Here is a 24,350-nt window from a genome sequence, read left to right on the forward strand (position 1 = left end):
CAGCCGTGGCGTTCTTCCTCAGCTCCGACACCGAGAAACTGAATGTGAAGGATGTAACGTGTCGTGTATTGTTTACAAAATGTTCATCAATAAAAGTAAAAACATTGAATGTGAAGACGTGGTGTGATGTGTTTTCGTCTCACTGATGGGTTTAATGTGAATGTAGTGTAGTGTACACTGTGTTATTTAGTATTTATAGTGCAAACCAGATAATGATGTAAAGTACATAATTATTTTAGTTTACTTGGACGTTTAATGTTTAGCGTTCTTTTTAATTAACTAATATTATATCAAATCCATATACAGTTATTTTTGAATATATATTCATTATATTAAAAGATTACATAAATAATTTCAGTGATTTAATCCTGTGATGAAAGACAGACAGATATATTTATAAATCTATTAATCATTACATAATTGAATATATATTTATTACATAGAACATTATAAAATAAAGAGTTTAAGTGCTTTTAGTTCTGAATAACAATTAGACAGACAGAAAGATAGATAGACAGACAGACAGATAGATAGACAGACAGATAGACAGTTAGATAGATAGATAGATAGATAGATAGATAGATAGATAGAAACAAACAGACAGACAGACAGACAGATAGATAGATAGATAGAAACAGAGACAAATAGACAGACAGACAGAAAGATAGATAGACAGATAGATCGATAGATAGACAGAAAGATAGACAGACAGATAGATAGATAGATAGATAGATAGATAGATCGATAGATAGACAGAAAGATAGATAGACAGACAGACAGACAGACAGACAGATAGATAGATAAATAGATAGAAACAAAGATAGACAGACAGACAGAAAGATAGATAGACAGACAGATATATAGATAGATAGATAGATAGACAGACAGACAGACAGACAGACAGATAGATAGACAGACAGAAAGATAGATAGATAGATAGATAGATAGATAGATAGATAGATAGATAGAAACAAAGACAGATACACAGACAGATAGATAGATAGACAGAAAGATAGATAGATAGATAGATAGATAGATAGATAGATAGATAGATAGATAGATAGAAACAAACAGACAGATAGACAGACAGACAGAAAGATAGATAGACAGACAGACAGATAGATAGATAGATAGATAGATAGATAGATAGATAGATAGAAACAAACAGACAGATAGACAGACAGAAAGATAGATAGACAGACAGACAGACAGATAGATAGATAGATAGATAGACAGACAGACAGACAGAAACAAACAGACAGATGACAGACAGACAGACAGAAAGATAGATAGACAGAAAGATAGATAGACAGACAGACAGATAGATAGACAGACAGAAAGATAGATAGATAGATAGACAGACAGAAAGATAGATAGATAGATAGATAGATAGACAGCCAGATAGATACATAGATAGATAGACAGACAGACAGACAGATAGATAGATAGACAGACAGACAGATAGTTAGATACATAGATAGATAGACAGACAGACAGACACAGACAGACAATTAGATTGACAGACAGACAGATAGATGGAGAGATAGACAGATAGATAGTTAGATAGATAGATTAACCATTAACCAGACAGACAGACAGACAGACAGAGACAGATGATTATGAATGAATTCTGTTAGAGTGTTAATTCGATATATTCTCATTATATAAAAATGATAAAAATAATTTTTGTGTATTTAATTCAATGATGAAAGACAAACAGGCAGACAGACAGACTTTTCTCTATTTTGGTAAATGTTATTTTGTAAAGACAGGTCACGTTCTGTCAGCGGTCAGGACCCACACTGACCCCTCAGCCCCTCAGCCCCTCAGCCCCTCAGCCCCTCACGCTGACCGAGGCGTTCTTTCTCTGTGGTGGACAGTGGGAGAGCACAGCCTTGGCCATGCTGTCTGTGTCTGTGTCTGTTCAGCTTCTGTTCAGTGTATTTATTACACAGTTTGGATCTTCTGATGCTCTCGTGGATCTGGAACCCATTCGAGCCGAGTCGCCTCTGCTCAGGCCGAAGGTGATGATCGCGATCCTGGCTCGCAATTCCGAACACAGTCTTCCCTTTTACCTGGGCTGCATCGAACGCCTGGACTACCCAAAGGACCGGATCGCTATCTGGTAACAGCTTCACCTGTGTTTACTTACCATCATCAGCTCAAACATTAGCAACACTTTTGCAAGAAAAACGTTTTATGAGTTAATTAATGTGCTCATTTATTTATTATGCACTGCTTAACAGTTTGAAAGAGCTGAGGTTGAATAGGCTGTTTGTAAAAGAGTAATTTACATTTATATAGTAAGACTTACTGATACAACTCAGGGTAAATAGTTTAATACACTCCAGATTTAGACCAGAAATATTTTCCTTATATGCTAATATTTGTATAAACATTTCAAGCTCATCATTTTGTTTATTCAGGGAGCAACAGGCCTTTAGTTTGTCTAATCATCCATATAAATTGAATATATTCCCTGTTAAATGCCAACATAATGATTTATGCAGGTTTTAAAGGGGAATTCCACCAATGTTTTTAAATTTTCTGTGTAATTTAGTCATTGAGATGTAAACAGAGTCATTCAGATTGGTGTGATGTGAAGTGGTTCATTATAGAGAAACTCTTTACAGTGGTGGTGATGGGAACCAGGGGTCATCATTTTGTTTACTATCCAGAATGACCAGTGAACCCACACGTGTCTTCTGAGTTTTTATATGTAGTGTTGATGATGGTAAAATGGGGTTAAATCTGGATAATTTGTTTTCTTTTCGAACTATTTTGTATCATAACACCCTGCATGTGCCCCTCCACCATGAGTGGCTCTTAAAAAATACATTTCATGCCAAAACCTTCTCTCAAAAAACTGTTTCAGGCATCAGAGCACGAGCAATTTCATGTCATAACCTTCTGCGAGGGAGCTTTTAGAGGTGGACGTCTGGTTCCTGTCACCACCACTGCAAACAATGCCTGGGCAAGTTTCTCTAGGACAGGTCATTTCACACCAAACCGCTCTGAATGACTTTGTTAACATATTGACTATTTAATTATGCGGGGATTTTGAAATATTGGTGGAATTCCCCTTTAAGTACTTACTGAACTGAATGCAGTACTGAGCCAAAGTCTTGCACATGAAATAAGATCATGTAGAACTATTTATCTGTTTATTTGTGTTTGTTGTTATATTATATAGTCTTTTAAGGGCTGCTGGGATACGTAGTTTTAACAATTTGTTTAACTGACCAAAACTTTTGACCAGGACTGTATGTGTGGACGCTCTGTTTGGGAGTAGATCCTCATCTGCACCTGAGTCTGAAATATTCTGCTGTAGAAAAGTACACAGAGAGGAATCACAGTGCAGTGAGAGAATGCAGAGAGAGAGAGAGAGAGAGAGAGAGAGAGAGAGAGAGAGAGAGAGAGAGAGAGAGAGAGAGAGAGAGAGAGAGAGAGAGACAGTGGAGGGGGGGTCTAAGAGCTAACTACAGTTTCCATGGAGGCCAAAGTGTTTGCCTGAGTGTCACTACAAAGTTAAAAAAGATGGTTCTTCAAGGTTTCTTTAGTAAAGAAAATGGTTCTGTATAGAACCATGAACACTCAAAGAACCCTTTGCATGATTAACGGGGTCTTAACATCATGAAAAGTGTTCTTCAGATTAATGGAGAATGTGGTTCTATATAGAACCTTTTTGAGAAGGGTTCTTCTGTGGTTACGTTTGAATGGTGACTGTAACTCTTGGCTGACCGTGGTCTAAGACGAGGCTTTCATTGCAGGGCTGCTACAGACCACAACACTGATAACACCACAGCTATGCTGCAGGAGTGGCTGGCAGGAGTGGAGAGCCTGTACCACTCTGTACGATTCAGGACCACAGAGGACGAGAGGAGGTAACCGTATAGGCCAAGGGCATCCAGTCATGCCCACAAAGGGCCTGTGGATAAGGTTGGACACTGTTGTAGCTCACCTCAGCTCTCTGGACTTCTTCAGACTTCCGTTGGGGCACGGACATGCACTGAAGACCTCAGTTTATGAAACTGTTCGGGAAATTATTTAATTTTAATGATGTTCTGTTATGTGGTCGTTTGTATGTACATAAATATTACGTCAGATTTGTAGGCCATAATCGTGTAGGCCATGAGCTGGAAATATGCGGCTCTTTTACTGCCCTGTTGTGGCTCCACAGCAGAATTAGATTTGTAGGTAAAAATAAAATAATCCTCCTTTACAGTAAAATAAAGCTCTGCTGATCGTTCAACACAGTTTAACAATAAATGGTCTTAAACTCTGGAGTTAATGTACAACTGCTAATTCACCCTTTAACCCTGAAGATTGGCGCGAAGACTACTGGTCCCCATAGCAACACAGACAACAGTCTCACCTAGCTAGTAGCTAACAAAAAGATTTAAGACAGACATCGATAATTGACTTATTTGCGTTAATAATCACTCCAGCTGGTTTCCTGATACATTTAATCTGCAACGAGAAACTGACAAACACTAAAAAGTCGCGAGGCTGAAATCAGCTTCTCATTCGAATTTTCTCGTTCCACCTTAAATGGTCCAGCAGTATATAGTCCCAGGTACCATTTAAGGTGGAACGGGTAAATTCAAACAAGAAGCTGGTGAATGAGAAGCTGATTCAGCCTTGTAAAACGTCAAACATTGAGAGACAAGAGGCAAGAAACTATTCTACTTTTGCGGAAAAGTTTCCTGCTAGAGATGCAAGAAAAGCGACTAGCTGAGTTAAAGCTTAAAGCGAAGCAAATTAGCAAGGTCTGGATTTTCATTTATGTTATATTTGTTAGCCTATAATAGTACATTAGCACATTCTGAGACATATTTACAGCAAAGATGGTAAACTGGCACTTCTTTACATTTGGGCTAATGATCTGGTGTAGGCTTATGGCAGCCCTGGAGAGTACAGTGTATGGGTAATAAGATAAGATATAGGCCTGCAAAGTCGATAAGTTGTTGACGTTTATTTAAAAACCAAAGCGCTCCATAATGTTCTTATGACACATTCAGCCATTGAACACTTACACTGTATTTAAGTCATGCTTTACACTCCCCTGTAGCTCCTATGTGGACGAGCTGGGTCCCAAACACTGGCCAGACTCCAGATTCACCCATGTCATGAAGCTGAAGCAGGCCGCTCTCCGCTCGGCCCGGGCGCAGTGGGCCGACTACATCCTGGTGAGACGCTCTCTGCAAACCCACATAGAGCAGTTTATACGTAAAACTGTGTAAACTAAGAACGCTTATATTTACAACAAATACATCACGTTTTATATGTCAATATTAAAATGCAAAAATATGGACCAATATTCTACCAAATCAGTTCAAACTGCAGCCCCACAGTAAAAAACTATCAAAAAACTTTTTTTAGATTTACACAATTTAAGTATTCAAAGCTTAGAGATTTACAAGGATTATGTTACGATCTATTTAAACCCAAAGCATTAATTGAGAGAATAATAAACTAAATATTTACAAAATCATCATTTATAGGCTACTTTCTATTGGAAGGTGTCATTGCTGACATTTTATTTATTTATTTATTTATTTATTTATATTTCAAAGTGAAGTTAAGATAAAGATTAAGATTTATCATGAGTTTAATTTTTAAATAAAAAAATAAATAAAAATTGCTGTCCAATGTTTTTATGTCACTACCAAAACACAAAGAGTTTTAGTTCATAGGCCTAATTTTAGCCACACCCCTGCATTTTAGAGGAAGTGAGGCTGCATCCCTGTCCCTCATGGCCACATGGTGAGCAGTTAGATCCCACTGTTTTGAAGTAAATGTGTCCCAAAGTCTGAAAATCAGTGTGGAACATTAAGAATTGTCACTACCGAAACACACATTTTCTGAAATTAAGTAACTTTTTTGTGTTTTAATGAAAAATATGATAATTTTATGTGTGTACAACTGTTCAAAGCTGTGTTTGCTAGTCATGTACTGGCTAGCATTTTTAAGTTCTAAACGTCAAATGAGCTAAAATTGTCAGCACTGAAATGTTTGGTATAGTTTTTGGTAGTGTTATTGTGGTGTTGGTGACAAAATTGAATGTTTAATCATTAATTTTAATAAAATAAGCATAATTACAGTGTGTTAAAAGTCCAAGATCTGTTTTCAACTCAGACTTTGGATCAACTCGGTACAATAATCCATGAATACTGTCTATGTCAGTGCTGTTCAGCTGACTCATATCTCATAAATCGTGTCTGTTCAGTTTGCAGACAGTGATAACCTGCTGACAAATCCAGAAGTGCTGACGCAGCTGATGGCTGAGAATCGCACGCTGGTGGCCCCCATGCTGGAGTCCAGAACACTCTACTCCAACTTCTGGTGTGGTATGACCATGCAGGTACATTCAACATGTGGACGTTTATGTTCCAGCTGTCTTTTATGCCTGTTGGCTTATGATTCTGTCCCTATATGTGGTAGGTGATGTGGGGGGGTGTGGTGTAGGGGAGTAGAGAAATAAGCCTGCCGCATGGGAGCGCGTTAGGGTTAACTATGAGGTTGGACTAGACCTCTGAAGTTGTGTGGTCGTTCCGTGGTTGGTGTCATGCCCATATTGAGAACTAAGCTGTTGTTTATCTTTGAGCAATTTTCATAATCGCTGCTATCACATAATTTAGTAAACTAAATCTTGCTGTATGTGCATTTTTCCTTCAAATGTCACTGGATCCTCTGAATTATGAGGCCGTTAGGGAGTTGAAATATGATTATTGCTACATGCGAGCTAACCCTGCTGCCCACTGAAACGAGAAGACTGGCAACCTCACCATAACACCCCATACAAACCGTCAAATGTGGTAGTTATGTTGCTTTGGCAGCAGTAGCCTACACTCTTAAAAAAGATGGTGCTTCAAGGGTTCTTTGGTGAAGAAAATGGTTCTATATAGAACCATGAACACTCAAAGAACCCTTTGCATGATTAAGGGTTCTTTGCATTATGAAAGAGTTCTTTGGGTTGATGGAAAATATGCAATAATGTGCTATAGATGGTTCTATATAGAACCTTTTTGAAAAGGATTCTATATAGCACCCAAAAAGGGTTCTTCTATTGTTACAAGCTTGACACCATAACATTAGAAGAACCCTTTTTGGTACTATATAGAACCATTTTCAAAAAAGGTTTTATATAGAACCATCTACAGCACATTCTCCATCAAACTGAAGATTCTTGTAGTTAGTCTTGTGAAAACGTCTGGGGACAACCATGAGAAATTTCGGGCTGAATGTAGACTTCAGCCCTATTTGGATGAGATTTACATGCAAACGTAAAAAAGATGGTTCTTCAAGTGTTCTTTAGTAAAGTCAGTTCTACATAGAACCATTTCATCCCTCTTTGCATGGGCAAGTCATTCTTCAGATGGATGGAGAATGTGTTTTTGAAAACGGTTCTATATAAAACCAAAAAGCGTTCTTGTACTGTTACAAGCTTGACAGTAGAACAACAGAAGAACCCTTTCTGGTGATATACAGAACCATTTTCAAAAAGGTTCTATATAGAAACCTTACATAACACATTCTTAATCAGTCTGAAAAAACATTTCGCCATGCAAAACCATTTAAGTATAGAAACATTGGCTTTACTAAAGAACCCTTGAGGAACCACATTGTTTAAGGGTGTGGAGGTGGGGTAATGTAATCCTCACTAGTGTCTCTCAGTGATTTTAGGCCTGTCCGAAGTTCCAAGCTAATGAAAAATCATTCTTTGCATAATGAAATGGTTCTTCAGATTGGTGGAGAATATGTTGTAGATGGTTCTATATAAAGCCTTTTTGAAAAAGGTTCTGCTATTGCTGTGACGTCAAGCTTACAACAATAGAAGAACACTTTTTGGTACTATATAGAACCCTTTCCAAAAAGGTAAAAAAAGGAACCACATGCAAAATTTTCAATCAATCTGAAGAACATTTTCACAATGCAAAGAACCATTTAATCGTGCAAAGGGTTCATTGATTGTCTATGGTTCTATACTAACAAACCCATAAAGAACCATCTTTTTTAGGAGTTAAAAGGTGTTAAAAGATGTTATACACAAGATGAAAGTAATCATAGATACAGAGTTCCTAATATGTGCACTGCTGTGTCTGATCCACTCAGACCAGCACAACACACACTAACACACCACCACCACATCAGTGTCACTGCAGTGCTGAGAATGATCCACCACCCAAATAGTACCTGCTCTGTGAGGGATCCTGACCACTGAAGAACAGGGTAAAAGGGGGCTAACAAAGTATGCAGAGAAACAGACGGACTACAGTCTGTAACTGTAGAACTACAAAGTGCACCTATATAGTAAGTGGAGCTGATAAAATGGAAAATGAGTGTAGAAACAAGGAGGTGGTCATAATGTTATGCCTGATTGGTGTGTGTCCTAATATAATCCTTCTTTAAGTGAACAACAGGTTTTTTGCATGTGTTGTATTGTTCAGCTGAAGAACAATGTAAGAGTTCCAACTGTTGTGCAATCACGTCAGCCCCGACATTTGACTCCTTATTTTTCTGAATCCAGTGCAGATCTTAACATTAACGTCTTTCCACAGGGATATTATAAAAGAACGGAAGAGTATATTCCCATTCGGAATTGGAAGCGCACCGGGTGCCATGCCGTCCCCATGATTCACTCCACCATGCTGCTGGATCTGCGGCGAAGCTCCAGCAAAGCCCTGGCCTTCTACCCTCTGCCCCAGAGCTACCCCTGGGCCCTGGACGACATCATGGTCTTCTCGTTTTCAGCACGACAGGCAGGTGAGCTCATCTATGGAGCCTGACTGTGCCTGTTAACCTTTCAGGCTTCTTTATATGTCTGAATTCACGGCTTTCTGCGTAATTCAGTCATTGAGATGTAAACTAAGTTTCTCAGGGTGGTTTGATGTGAAATGGTTCACTGTAGAGAAACCTACAGACTCAGATTTCTTTACAGTGGTGGAGATAGGAACTGTTGGGGACTTTTACAACCCGCTGCATGTACATCTGAACGGAGTGCACATAAAATTTAGGGCAAATCCTTTTCTCAGAACTATTGTAAAGCAATGTCTCAGGCATCAGGCAGCACATTCATATCTATTTCAAGTAGCAGCTTTCTGTGAGGTAGCGTTTCAGAGGCATTAAACGCTTCAGACATCTGGTTCCCATCACCACAGTGTAAACATTTCTGACTCAGCAGGTTTCTCTAGAATGGTGCATTTTACAATAACCACACATAATTACTTTAATTACATCTTAATGGTTTATTTTATATGGAATTGTCCAAAAATCAGTGGAATTCTCCTTCAAGTCACTTCTGTTGGTGGGATTGTAGACACTGTAACCTTTAACTTGAGGAACAACATATCGTCGTTGTCCAATGAAAAACATGTATCTCCATTTTTTTGAGATTTTTACTTATCTGCATTGTTTGAGCTCACCAGCTGTCCTTTACATTGTGTGAAAATTTCATGATGATTGGACCAATAGAAATGCTCCAGAATTGCTTAGAATAAAATATCTTTCCATTAACTTACATTGAAAGTAAAGAACGTTTTTGCCCTCTCCTGTAAAGTTACTATTTTGGAGATACATGTTTTTTCTTTGGACAGCGACGATATTTTCGAATATTTTTAAATATGTACTTGATCTAAATAAGACAAAATATTACTGTGTCAGTGCTCTGTTCAGGTACTGTAAAAGGCACCTGCACTTAACTCATGATAAGTGAACAGCCTTGTGACATTGTCCTCGTACCTAAAACTACACCGCTATTTTGAACTGGATCAATTATCTACCTGTAAGACTTTTGCTTGGAATGCTGGATATTTCGTTGATTGTGCATGTTCCTCACAGTTGCTGTTCGGTTGCTCTCCTGTAGGTGTGCAGATGTTTGTATGTAACAGAGAGCACTACGGCTACCTGCCTGTGCCACTGAGTGTACAGCAGACTCTGGAGGAGGAGGCGGAGAGCTTCAGCCACACGCTCACTGAGGCCATGCGTGAGTGGCTTACTGTTCTTCCAGTTATGACTAGTAGTTAGGAATGTGCCTTCCCAAAAGGACTCCATACTAATGTATGGAGTATGGAGAAAAATTCATACCAAATTGAAGAGCAATCACTACAGTGGAAAATGTGAAATGCAGGGAACACATGACAGTAGTTTTCCACAGGTGCCATGTGCAATGCATGCCAAAATGAAAAGCAAAACCCCTGTTGCACTGTTTTCACGTCGCTTGACCTGTTTTTTGTACTTTATTGAAATGCAACCAAAACAGTGAAATGCAGTGCACATCGCATTGAAACAGTAACATATGGTAAATGGGCCAAAATGAAAAGATCCACTACATAAATTGAACATTATTTTACATACACACTTAAAAAAGACTGTTCTTCAGGGGTTCTTAAGTGAAGAGAATGGTCCTATTTAGAACCATTTCATGCTCTTTGCAAGGTGAAATGTGGAGAATGTGTCGTATATTTTTGAAAATGGTTCTAGATAGCATCAAAAAGGGTTCTGCTGTTGTTACAATGTCAAGCTTGTAACAATAGAAGAATGCTTTATGCTGCTATTCAGAACCATATACAACACATTCTAAATCAATCGGAAGAACAATTTCACTATGCAAAGAACCATTTAAGCATGAAATGGTTCTTTATAGAACCCATGGTTCTGAATAAAACTAGTCCCTGTACTAAAGAACCCTTGAAAAAACATCTTCATATTTTCCTCAATTTTTTAGAACCATTTCATGCTTAACTGGTTCTTTGCAAAGTAAAATTCTTCAGATTGTGTTGACTGTATTATATATTTTTGAAAATGATTCTGTATAGCACTAAAAAGGGTTCTTTTATTGTTACAAGCTTGACATTGTGACAACAGAAGAACGCTTTTTGGAGCTATATAGAACCATACACAACACATTGTCCTTCAATCTGAAGAATCATTTTACCATGCAGAGAACGATCTAAGCATGAAATGCTTCTAGCTGGCTGGTTTAGAAGAGGCATTTTCACCTATTTTAGCCCTCAGTTGGCCTGCAAACTGCCATTCGTCCACCACAAGAAGAAAAAGACAGCAAAGAAGAAGAAAAAGCAATGTAGCTAGCGTTAGCTTTCAGGCAATATAGCAGAGCAGCTGCAGAGGGGAGCGTCAGCACTAGGTAAGCTAAACGCCACAGCTTTAGCTTACCTCTCAGGCCTCTCAGTGCTCAATGCAACACAGTGTTAGGTAAGCTAAAGCTAAGACTGTTGTGTTTCATATGGGTGCATGTCCTTGCTTGAAATATTATGCTGTGGCTTGGCGTGAGCTGAGGGAGCTCTAGTGGCTCCTTGTCAGCTCTTTATCGGCCATTTGAGCACATTCAGTCGGCATTAGCTGAGAGCTAGCTGTAGGAAACAAAGACAATTAGAACACGTAGCATAGCCAACGTAAAGTGCAGAGTAGCAGGGTTTTATCACTAGGGGCGGGCATGTGTTATTCTAACGTTCGAGTATGTAAAAGCAAACCCTGCTGAAAAAGCCCATAGAAACCATTGAGTGTTTCTTCATTCCAGCTTGCTTGGTTTCTTCACCTTTTTTATCTCTTGTCTCTTCACAAGCTCCTTTCTGTACACACAGTTTTCACAGGCGAGATAGAACTTTCACCCCTACATAACATCTCTCTTTACTTTCCCCAGTCAGCCTGGGGTCACCTACCATAGCTCTCCACCTCTCTCCTGCAATGTCTTGCTTTAATAGCAAAATCCTGTCCATTTTATGAACAGGTCCATCCCAGCTGAATCAAATTTGCGTAGTTACTATGGTGAAACAGACAATGCACTGTGTATGAAATGTGAGTAACTTATACTATATCCTCTCTAGTTGAGTTTCCTTTGGAGCCTTCACGTTATCTGTACAACCTCCAAAAAAACAAAGACAGAATGGCGTTTGATGAGGTATGTATAAAGTTTGTATTAATACCGAGTGGCCACTTTATTAAGTGCACCTCCTTGTATCTAGACTTTTTGTCCATTTTATTAGCATCACTCACCACACAGGAGCGCTTAGTAGTTCTACAGTTACAGACTGTAGTCCGTCTGTTTCTCTGCATACTTTGATACCCTGTTCTTCAAAGGTCGGGACCCCCACAGGACCACCATAGAGCAGGTATTATTTGGGTGGTGGATCATTCTCAGCACTGCAGTGACACTGACATTGTGGTGACGTGTCAGTGTGTGTTGTGCTGGTACGAGTGGATCAGAAATGGCAGTGCTGCTGGAGTTTTTAAGCATTGCATCCACTCACTGTCCACTTTATTAGACACTCCTACCTTGATGGTGCACCTTGTAGATGTAAAGTCAGAGACAGTAGCTCAGCTGTTGCTGCACAGTTTGTGTTGGTCAACCTCTAGTTCTTCATCAGTGGATGCTGCCCACAGGACGTTGCTGGCTGGATATTTTTGCTTAGTGGACTATTCTCAGTCCAGCACAGTGCTTACTAATCCAGGAAGTCACAAAAAAACCCAGATAGGTAATAGCAGATAGATAAGTAAATGCAGGCCTTGCTCCCCTCAGATCAGGTCAGCATTCATGATTCCACCATTAGAAAGAGACTGGACAAAAATGGTATCCATGCAAGAGCTGCAAGGCAAAAGCCACTGCTAAACAAGAGGAACATCTTACATTTACCAAAAAACACCTTGATGACCCCCAATAATGTTCTGTGGACTGATCAGTCGAAAGTGGTACGTTTTGGAAGCCAGGGGTCCCATTACATCTTGTGTAAAGCTAATGCAGCATTCTACATAAAAATATCGTATCAGCAGTGAAACATGGTGGTGGTAGTGTGATGGTGCGGGGATGCTTTGCTGCTTCAGGACCTAGCCGACATGCCATAATTGACAGAAGCATGAATTTTGTTATCTAACAGAAGATCTAGCAAGAGAATGTCTGGTCATCAGTCTGTGATCTGAAGCTCAAGCATAATTGGGTTATGCAGCAAAACAACAATTTAAAGCACAAGAGAAAGTCCTTCTTTGATTGACTTAAAAGTCATGTTTCTTCATGTTCTCTTCGTCTTATATTACGTTTTGTATGAGAATCTGAAACCATGTAAAAAATGGAGGAAATCGGGAAGGGGCAAATACTTTTTCACAACTTTACATCTACAGTGTTGCTCTCTCTTTCTGTCAGATCTACTTAATTAATCTAGAGAGACGTGTGGACCGTAGAGAGCGTATGTTGCGCTCGTTGGAGGTGTTGGGTATTGAAGTCACACTTACGGATGCAGTGGATGGCAAGTACGATACTGTAACTCACTGAAACATATGCGACCATCGTCCAACAATATGACTTTCCTTAATATTTAAAATCTCTTTTTCTCTCTCTCTCTTTCTTAGAGCTCTGAACTCCTCTCAGCTCCAGGCTTTAGGCATTGAGATGTTGCCTGACTACCAAGACCCCTATTCTGGCCGTGTGCTGACCAGAGGAGAGGTCGGTTGCTTCCTCAGCCATTACAACATCTGGACACAGGTAGTTAGTTACAGTTTTTCTACACTAAGACACACCTAAATGTAACTTTCTGATGGCATACATTTTAGTACATTCACTGGCCACCTTATCAGAAACCCTCCCCTTCACTTTGCCAGTGTGCAATTAGAGATTGTAGCCCATCTGTTGCAGAACTTGTATTAGCCATCCTTGAGTTGGTCCATTTCTGGTCACAGAGTTGCTCTTGTCTGGATATTTTGGGTGGTGGACCACTCTCAACTACACTCGTACCAGCACCAGTCACTGCTGTACTGAGAATGACCCACCACCCAAATAATATCTGGTCAATAGTGGTCCTGTGGTGTAAAACTGACCAATGATAATTGGGGTAGAGATGGGATGATAAATTGTGTAACAACAGATGGGCTACTGTCTGTAACTGTAAACCTATATACTGGACCTATAAAGTAGATGGCACTCATAAGGTGGACAGTTAGTGCAAATTTGGAATTATAATAGGGTATATGAGCCTGTATAGTGTTTATATACGCACTTTAGTCCTACATCACCTTTACTTTTAACAACATTTAATCATCATTTGAGGACCAGCTATGCAACCTCATCAAGACTTTCATTATTATGTTTTGCACATGGTTTCAATGGAAGACCAGCCTGGACTGCAGGCAGGTCAGTCTAGCACTCGTACTCTCTGATTACACAGCCATGCTGTTGTAATACGTGCAGAGTGTTTCTTGGCATTGTCTTGTTGAAATAAACATGGACATCCCTGAAAAAGATGTTGTCTAGAAGGCAGAATATGTTGATCAAAATTTGGCTGAGTCAATCAGATCACAATACACATTTCCACCATCAGCCCATTTCAGATGAGCTTGAGTCCAGAGAGGTTGGCAGCATTTCTGGGCATTATTGACATACACTTCCACTGTGTGTAGAAGAGTTAACTTTGTCCCCAAGTGTTCCTGAGCCCATGTAGTGATATACATCACAGAGGCATGCTGGGTTTTAATGCAATGGCATCTGAGAAGTCAAAAGTCAAAGGCATTGGAGTTTTTGGCCTTGTCCTTTATGCACAGCCATTTCTCTGGATTCCCTGAATCTTTCGATGATATTATGCACTGTATAATGATGGTGAAATTCCTAAAATTCTTGCAATCTCTCACTGAGAAACTGTTGGATTTTTGCTGATGCATTTTTTGCAAAGTGGTGAGCCTTGACCATCCTTGCTCATAAGGGACTAGGATTTTCCTGGATGCTTCTTTATATTGATTCTGTCAAAGAATGATTCTGTCACCTATTTAAGATGTTTTTTGAACATGTAACAATGTTCCTAGTCTTAAATTGCTGCCTTTATTGGAAATTGTTGCAGGCATCAATTTCAGAAAGAGCATATGTTTACAAAAAACAATTAAAATGATAAGACAAAACATTACATCTTTTTTTGTACTGTTTTCATTCAAATACAGATCAAAGTAGATCACTGTTTTCTGTTTTTATCTGTATTATCACTTATTTTCCCAACTTTTTTGATTTGGGTTCATATAATGGAGCCTATGGAGTATTCTTTCAGTTTCAAGACTTGAGATTACTACTATGAATAATTCAGTAACTACCACAAAACTAATATATGCATTAAGTAGATATGAGGTAAATGTAGGCCCACGTACAAACCCTGCAGTGGAAGGTGCTCAATAATGGGTTTTTCTAAAAGTGAATAACAAACGACTTTCCCATGTATGTTATGTTGGAACTAGTCAGATTTTTGCACAGTGTTGGAAGAAAAAGTCTTTAATTTAAAAAAACAAAGGCTTCCCAAAATGGTGAACGACCTGCTACTAGTTATTAGCATTTAGCAAGCTGGTTATTAGCTTTAAGTGTTTTGGAGACTCTTTCCAGATTTCCAGTTGAGCTGTAAGAGACCGACCGACCACCAAAGCTATGGCAAACTTAGGGATAGAATCTGGAAACTGGTAACTGTGTTCATGGGTAGAGAAAACCGCTAGCATTCCATGTATGGAAATTCACAAGCTTTTCTTTTTTAGCCTTTTGCTCCAAACCTCCCGTGGTAACACTTTACAATGCTGTTCCCTAGTTAATAAATAACTACTCAGGAACTAAGCAGGAATGAATAAGTAGGGTGGCGGCATCACACCACACTGTACTGACTGATGTCCCTCATGTGTTTGTTTTGATCAGAAACCTTAAAAGGCTAATGCACATTTTCATATTTGCAGTGTAAACCAACTTGCACATCAGCCTACAAATGGGACAACTGCTAAAATACTACAGTATTCAGTAGACCAGTCTGCTTACCTCTCATCTTTAGAGAAGAAAACACCATTCTTTTCTGCAGGAGCACACGTGCCAGTGTTTCTTCTGAACAGTAGTTCTTCTTTAAAGTCCTCTTGAGGGCAGGGTCAGTTGAAGAGAGGGCTCATGGAAATATCTGACTGTGTATGTGTCCTGTCTTTAAAATCACTTGGTTTAAATATTACCAAGTGATTATGTAATTACTGTCTGTTAGATGATGAATGAGGTGTTGCTGTTCTTCATTAGGAGCTAATGATGACCAGGAACAATATAAATTGAAACACATGGTAACTCATTATTAATGAACTAGGAGTTAATGATGATCAGGAACAATATAAAGTGAAACACATGGTAACTCATTATTAATGAACTAGGAGTTAATGATGATCAGGAACAATATAAAGTGAAACACATGATAACTCATTATTAATGAACAAGTTGTTACTGTGTTCTTCATTAGGAGTAAATGATGATCAGGGACAGTATTATAAAGTGAAACACATGGTAACGTATTATTAATTAACTAGGAGTTAATAATGATCTGGAACAGTATTATAAAGTGAAACATGATGACTCACTATTAATGAACTAGGAGTTAATGATGGGCAAGAACAGTATTATAAAGTGAAACACGTGGTAATTCACTATTAATGAAATAGGAGTTAACGATGATCTGGAACAGTATTATAAAGTGAAACACATGATAACTCACTATTAATGAACTAGGAGTTAATGATGGTCAAGAACAGTATTATAAAGTGAAAAACATGGTAACTCAGTATTAATGAACTAGGAGTTAATGATGATCTGGAACAGTATTATAAAGTGAAACACATAATTCATTATTAATGAACTAGGAGTTAATTATCCTGATTAGTTAGTTATTAACTACGAAACAGTATTGTAAAGTGTTACACCTCCCACTCCCTGAGGCTCAGACTAACAGGTAGAGTGTCTCCCTCAGGTGGTGAAACAGCAGCAGCAGCAGGTGCTGGTGCTAGAAGATGACGTCCGGTTTGAATTGAACTTCAAGAGCCGCCTGAACACCATCATGGAGGATGCTAAGCGTGCACGACTTAACTGGGACTTAATGTTAGTACAGGTTTGATATTAGTTAGCTTATTAATTTATGCTTAGGACATAATGTACATCTATTGGAACAGACAAGACAGTCTGAGAAACGAGGCAGACCTAAGTTGAAGATGGTGCTGCTGTGGCTAAATTTTATTTTTCATTTATTTTCATTATTTTCTTTCTTATTTTCCCTTACCCATAGTCATTTATGTTTAATAGTATCCCGCCTCTCCTGAGAACCCAATTATGTTCTCATGGTTTGAAGAATCAAAAAAGTCTTTTCTCGTTTCACACCTAACCTTAAGGTTTTTCTTTCTCCATCAGATATGTGGGCCGTAAGCGATTGCAGGTGAAGCGTCCTGAAAGCTGGGTAAAGGGAGTGAAGAACCTGGTAAACCCTGATTACTCCTACTGGACACTGGGCTACGCTCTCTCCCTGCAGGGTGCTAAAAAACTGCTGGACGCCCAGCCTCTGAGTAAAATGCTGCCAGTAGATGAGTTCCTGCCTGTTATGTTTAACAAGCACCCTAAGTACGTTTTGCTTCAGTAGATATCATACTTATATATACTTATATAGTCAATTGAACAACCAAGACACGTTTAGTCTCCAAAGATTTCTTCTTTAGTTTTGCACTGGAGCTACGTGGCTAATGTAGCTTACAAGAAATGCAAGCTTATGCCCTACCAATTAGCATCATGCTTAATGCATGCCTACATGCGCACAAAATTCAGATTTCAAGATGACTGCTGCTACTGTTTTTACTTTTTAGCACCGCAGCACACTTTTTACATATAATAGTTAGTCATAATGTGTCAGAAACTACATAAGCATGTCTATAGAGCTTGTAAATTGATGTCACATCACACTGCATTATGCTATCTTTTGCTGATTGCTGTTTTATTGTGGTTTGCCATGCTTAAAAGTGAATTATTTGAGATGGAGATGTATATTAAACAACTCCAGAGGGATGCCACTGGCATATTTTCCTCAGTTACTGGCATATTTACCTCGGTTACTGGCATATTTTCCTCAGTTACTGGCATATTTTAGACAGCCACTGGCATATTTACCTCAGTTACTGGCATTTCACACAGCCACTAGTATATTTACCTCAGTTACTGGCATATCACACAGCCACTGGCATATTTAGCTCAGTTACTGGTATATTTCACACAGCCACTGGCATATTTACCTCAGTTACTGGTATATTTCACACAGCCACTGTCATATTTACCTCAGTTACTGGCTTATTGAACTTGGTTACTGGCATATTTACCTCAGTTACTGGTATATTTCACACAGCCACTGGCATATTTACAACTATTTATAACTTGGTTCAATAAGCCAGTAACTGAGGTAACTTATAGCAAAACTATAAAATTATAGCAAGCGTGCTTGCTTTTCAAGGTATCTGGTTATGGTTTTATGTCCTAAATGTTTCTGAGACATTCTGGGACCATGTGCAATTTGAAGCTTTCATTGCAGCTGAGTAAAGCTGAAAGTATGGCAAGAACAGTAATCTTACAAAGATAAACCTCTCAAGAAAGCTCAGTGCTGAGTGCCGGGTTGTAATTGTTGAACTCCATGTCCATAAAATCCGACCCGATTATGAACTGCCAGTTGAATGTCACTGGTTGCTGCCATCAACCTCTTTTTAACTGGATATATTCTGCTCTCACTAGAGTAGGCTGAGCCGAATGCTAACAGGCCAACACTCAGGCTAAGACAGAATTCATGTTCAAGCCTTTAAAGAATGAGTTAATGTAATACTCTAATTTACATAGAAAATAAAAGTTAGTTGCATGCCTATTGAGTTTAAAATGTCTTTATTTAGGTATTTAGGGCCTGCCCAGTCATGTCATGGATTTCCATGACAAAATGAAAGCGTAAACATTGATTTAACTCCTGCAAACATTTCAAAGCTATGTTCCAATTAGTTCTTCAGTAATGGATGGTTAAAGTTTACTCCATCAGTTTCTAAATTACATGTAAATAGACATCAGAATGTACTCAATTCATATTTCAGCTCAGAACAGTTAACTGTAAACAGTTAAACATTCATAATTGAAAAACAGGACCATAGCTTTGAAATTCTGCATGGTCACATAAATTAAATTTAAGTTTTTGCTTGATTTTTTTTTCCCAGAAGTTCATCCAGACAGGCCCTAGGTTAGTTGGCATGGAATAACCCATTGGTCAACATCTCATTCTCAAGTTTATCAGGGGCTTGGATGGTGAGCTCATTATGTTGAATCAAGGATAATGCAGGATAGCAACATCTATGAATCTGTTCATACAGGCTGGAAAGAGGGTTAATCATGACGATGTAAGCAACAGGCCTACATTTCTGAATGGGAAACGTTTAGAATGTAATGTTGTCTCATAATCTTGGTTGTCCCACCCTGAATACTGCAGGCACGACACGCTTGTGCATGAAAACAATTCCTGTCTGACTCACACATAACATCAGCTACAAATGTGTTTATTTTCACATTGTGGGTTGTCCTGTCTCCTTGACTCCAATTGTGGTTTAGCGGCTTTCGAGTTGAAGAGCTTATGTAATGGAAAAACACATTTTCTTTGCTTTTTTGAAACAAGCATGTGATGTGAACATCTAGCTGCACTCGCTGGCCACTTCTGATAGGTGCACTTTGTAAATTTTAAATGGAAGACTGATCCAAAACGCATTAAATGCAACTTTCGTCTCATACACTTCTCATGCATACATTTGCCCTCCACTTTTGTAAGTTTGATATACTGTTGGCTGTCAGAAAAGCTTGGGTTAACACAGGAGTTAAAGGTACCCCTGCTGAAAAACTCAGCACAGAACAGCAAGCGTTTCATGCTAGCATGGTTCTGGTTTAGCTCTTCACCCCAGCATGGTCATGCTGGTTGACCAGCATACCATCATCCAAAACACAACATATGCTGGTTTCGCTGGTGACCAGGCCATGCTGGTCTATGCTGGTTTTTCTAGCAGGGAGCTTTAAGAACTAAAATGAGTTCCAGCATCTTTTACCTCAGGATGCAGAAAACAAGCTAGTTAGCTCAATATCTTACACCAACCACAAGTAGCTAATTTCAATGAGCATTAGAATAGAATTTCGCTCGTTAAAATAGTAGCTGTGGAGACTTGCTGCAACCCACTTGCGTTTAGGCTACGCTTCTTTTCTGTGGGGTTCACATGCTTTCTTCGATCCGCTACTACCCTGCTGAGAAGAACAGCGCGGACTAGCATGAATTCCATGCTGGTCTATGGCAGTTCATGCTGATCTAGTGCTAGTTTTGTGCTGGTTTAGCTGGTCAACCGGTCATGCTGGTTGACCAGCATGCCAGTATCCAAAATTCAACATAAGCTGGTTTTGGTGGTGATTAGCGTATTAGCATCCATTGCTGCTGACCAGCATACAGCAACCCGAAACACAACATATGCTGTTTTTTATAGCAGGGTGTAGTGATGCTGTAGTTATTGGTACGCAGCACTGGCCTTGAATCACAGGGTGGGTGCAGGAACACAGCCGTCCAGCCTGAGTTGGGCCAGAGGCTTTCCTAAAAGTACTAGCCAAGACCTGCTGTAGCAAAACCAGGCCGGCACTGATGCTCTGCCAACAGTAAATTGTGAAATGGGCCAGATGATTTTGCTGGGGTGTTTTATGGATGTGGTTTGCACAAATTGGTGGAGTAAAAGAGACTTTAATTGTTAGCCTGGTAGTCCCAGTACAACACTAAAAGACGAAACATGTCTTGGCTGATCAACTACATTTTGGGTGGGAAGAAAATTGCCTAAATTAATTTTTTTGACAAACTATTCATTTAAATTTGAAGCCCCATTGCGGGGCCAGAGGGCATATTAAGTAGCCAATGGAGTGTATTAACAGAGTACAGATCATGAACTGGGACCTATTTTTTCGCAACTGATCTTCTATCAATACAGGTCCAGGGCCTGTGTAAACGAACTCTGTGCTCCCTTTATCCTTAGGGAAGAGTACTTGGCTCACTTTGAGCAGAGGAACCTGCTGGCGTTCTCGGTGGAGCCACTCCTCCTCTACCCCACTCACTATACAGGAGAACCCGGCTACATCAGCGACACGGAGACCTCCACCATCTGGGACGACGAGAGCAAAGCCACAGACTGGGACCGCCAGCTCGCCCATAAAAAACGCAACCGTGGTGATGCAGGTCCCACGCCCACCTGGAACAGGGGTCATGGGGACGAACTCTGAGCCAATCACAGTGAACCTTTGGTGTCATGTTATTGGTTGTAATTTATTGCCTATGGGGGCTCGTTGGATTTATTACTGTTTATGGATGTCGAACCTTGTCAGATATTCAGGGAAGTGAATTATTCAATTCACATAAATGCTATAAAGCAATGAATGTCAAACACATAACACTAACTGTCCCCTAATGTCTTACAATATTAGCAATACTGTTGGACATAGGATTAGTCACTCAGTGTCTATGAAGTATTGAGCTATTATTGCAGAACATAATTAGGATTGTATGCCCTTCTATTATAAAAAATAACCTTCAACAAATAAAAAATTACAATTTGCTTGATTAGTCATGATTGTTATTTGTCAAATTGATGCTCTCAATACATGCCACTCCAACCCCTACCAACTGATATTACTGTGAAAGTTTATGTTAAGACTACTTATTTAAGATTTTAAATGATCAATAATGAGCACATCCTACAGCAGTGGTTCCCAAACCTGGTCCTGGAGGATCCCTAGACCTGCACATTTGTGTTTTCCTGCCAAGACACAACCACTCCATCTCAGGAAACCCTTGTTAATTAGTGGATTAGTTGGATCAGGTGTGTTGGGAGTAGGGCAAACACTAAAATATGCAGGCTCCTCCAGGACTAGGGTTGGTAACCACTGTCCTACAGTACATGCATTATGAGTAAGATGGAGATAAATAAACGTCAGGGCTGTCTGTGTGGTGTTGATAGAAGATAACTAGTGAGCTAATCTTTCTGGGAGACATGGGTGTACAGTGTCAGTATCTACAGTACAGTGTGGCCGCCCTTCATGTATATAATTACCAGTCAAATTGGCCAGTAAGTTCAAGCTATTCACTTTTGCAGGGATATTTCTGAGGAGACCAGACATAAGATAATCCACGTGCATAAGGAAAGTCAGTGAAGTGAAAAGACAGGAATTTCCAAAACTGGAAGACGTCATCCAAGGGAAAAAAGGAACAAAAACTGCTGCCGTTTTCAAAACATTGGTCCACCCCAGAGTCCAGCCCTCAACATGATTTAATGTGTTATATTTGGAGTGTGACACGCAGAACGTTCAACCAACTTCTAAGACTTCTTTGAAAAACTATGGTTGGGAATGGAAATACTGGACATATTGAATACTGATATTTAATGGCCCTTTTGACTGGAAGTTAACTAAATAAAGAATGGGCCCAATAAAGATTGTAGGAGCCCATGGCGACCTGCGCTCGTCTTCCCTGCCAGTGATCATTCACAGCATTCTCTTATGTACAAACCAACAAAAACCCACTCCAAACACCCAAACAGTCATAATCATTTTATTTATTATTTAAAAAGCACTGGCAGTTTTTTTTTTGTGGTTTGAGGCAAACAATTAACCCAAAATATTAGTAAAGTTTCATACCTCAAAATAAGCTATGGAAAAAAAAATACTTAAATCACACACAAATAATAGCATAATAAATAAATCAGCCGAATAATATAAAATGAAATAAAAAAAAAAGAAAAGCATGCTTACACATCGGTGCTGCACATGAAGTATGGAGGTTTTCAGCATTCAGTTTAGACACCTGAGGAGATGCATCAAAGCTCGTGTTCCAACCCGCTCCCTTTACCCCACCAATGCTGAGACAAGGCCGTATAGGTTAGAGACCCAGACGTGGTCTCGACGGACATCATCTTAGTGTGATAACTGGCCTGAATGAGAACGTTTATATTGAGAATATGCATATTAAGTTTAGTGTGTAATGAAAAACGATTAAAAATAAGCTTGAGGTTGGACAAGGCCAAGATTGTATTAACACCAAGCAAGAAGGCAGCTTTAAAGGTTAACATTCCCTCTCCACAAAATTTCCACTCTTGCATCAACTGTGATCCAAACACACAGAATTCATACGGGTTCGATGTACAGACATAAGTGACCTTGGGCACCGTGAATGATGCAGCATTATAAACCCCCCCCCCAAACCCCTACAGTATACTAGCGGTCTTGGCTAGTATTACAGCTAAGCTATGCCACTCGTGTGGACTTGATTCTAAACTACCTAGAAGGGCACTGCTGTGCATACTTCACAGGCCACTACAGTTCCTCGAAGAAACACTTCATCCAGAAAGGCGAACGCAGCTAGCATGATCCTATGTGCATAATGCTAGGTAGCGCCTGTTGGTTAATAGCGGCATTGGCGCTTCTGCACGAAGTGCTTCCTTCACATCCGAGCACTAACACACAGCACACAGCAGTGATGCTTTTCAAAATACAAAAAAATAAAGAAAATGCAAGGCATAGACAAAAAAAAATGAAGACAAGGAAAAAAAAAAAAGAATTAGCAGACTCTTGTTTTCTGTGGTGGCATTTACTGGTTGAGCGTCTGTGGAACTGTGGATCGGCTGGACGTAGGAGGGATATCAAATGCAGAGTTTGATTCCACAGCAAAAAGGAGGCTTTGTAAGAGTTGGACTCCGGTGACGCAGCGGCGCAGCGGCCTTGACTCGTCCAGAAAGAGATACGAGGCCGTGGCGGCCTACACACAGTGCGCTATTGATGGCGGAACGCGTTTGCCAAGAGCAGTACAACAGATCCAAAGACGACTCCAACCAAAAGGTCTGACACGTTACAGAGAAGAACAAAACTTAATGAGGCAAAAAAGAAACCCACACGACTCGTAGGAGGATCGTTTTTGATTTACAAGACACCTATTGAGGAAAAACGCTACCGTTACTATTGAGAAAACTACAAAAACAGACTCCATTTGATTTCTTGCTTGTTTAAAACTTGAAGCCACTGCTCCTCAGATAACTGCCAGCAGCCACCTGTTCAGCAGGGCGTATTGCATGATATGAGGTTTGTATCCATGTCAGAATATATAAACCATCAAAGGACTGTATTACAAAGTAAGATTTTTGCTTGGGTGCAGAGGGGAAGACGTTGAAGAGACTCAGTAGACGAAACCCACTTAGGCCGATCTACTGGGAATGGAGGCCTTTTTGAAAGGCAAAGCTTCTGTACCTGGAATTAGTTCAACTTGAGCAAAAACAGAAGAAGAAGAAAAAACTATTTTATATAAAAACAGAAATGAATAATTCTCAAACAAGTCCATTCTTTTCTTTTTTTTTGTCCTTTCTCGCACTTGTCCAAGCACTTGGAAATATGTGCATACAGAGACTAAAGCATTGGGTTTATTGTGACAGGTCTTTCCAATTCCACAGTGTTCTTTTCTTTTTTTTTTCCGTAGAAATACATTTTATACAGTGTTGCCCATCACACT

General features: G+C 39.5%; 1 protein-coding gene across 1 annotated transcript; it reads left to right on the plus strand.

Annotated features, from left to right (window-relative positions):
- Positions 1–1,901: 1,901 nt before the first annotated feature.
- Positions 1,902–21,079, plus strand: si:ch211-13f8.2 (procollagen galactosyltransferase 2). Its single transcript, XM_036596945.1, has 12 exons — positions 1,902–2,125; positions 3,771–3,884; positions 5,072–5,189; positions 6,230–6,364; positions 8,562–8,766; positions 9,866–9,985; positions 11,847–11,920; positions 13,157–13,263; positions 13,363–13,495; positions 16,746–16,873; positions 17,180–17,386; positions 20,836–21,079. The coding sequence occupies exons 1-12, from the start codon at positions 1,902–1,904 to the stop codon at positions 21,077–21,079; spliced, it is 1,809 nt and encodes a 602-aa protein (XP_036452838.1).
- Positions 21,080–24,350: the final 3,271 nt, after the last annotated feature.

The sequence above is a fragment of the Colossoma macropomum genome, unplaced genomic scaffold, assembly GCF_904425465.1.
Source record: "Colossoma macropomum unplaced genomic scaffold, Colossoma_macropomum, whole genome shotgun sequence".
Classification (NCBI taxonomy): Eukaryota; Metazoa; Chordata; class Actinopteri; order Characiformes; family Serrasalmidae; genus Colossoma; species Colossoma macropomum.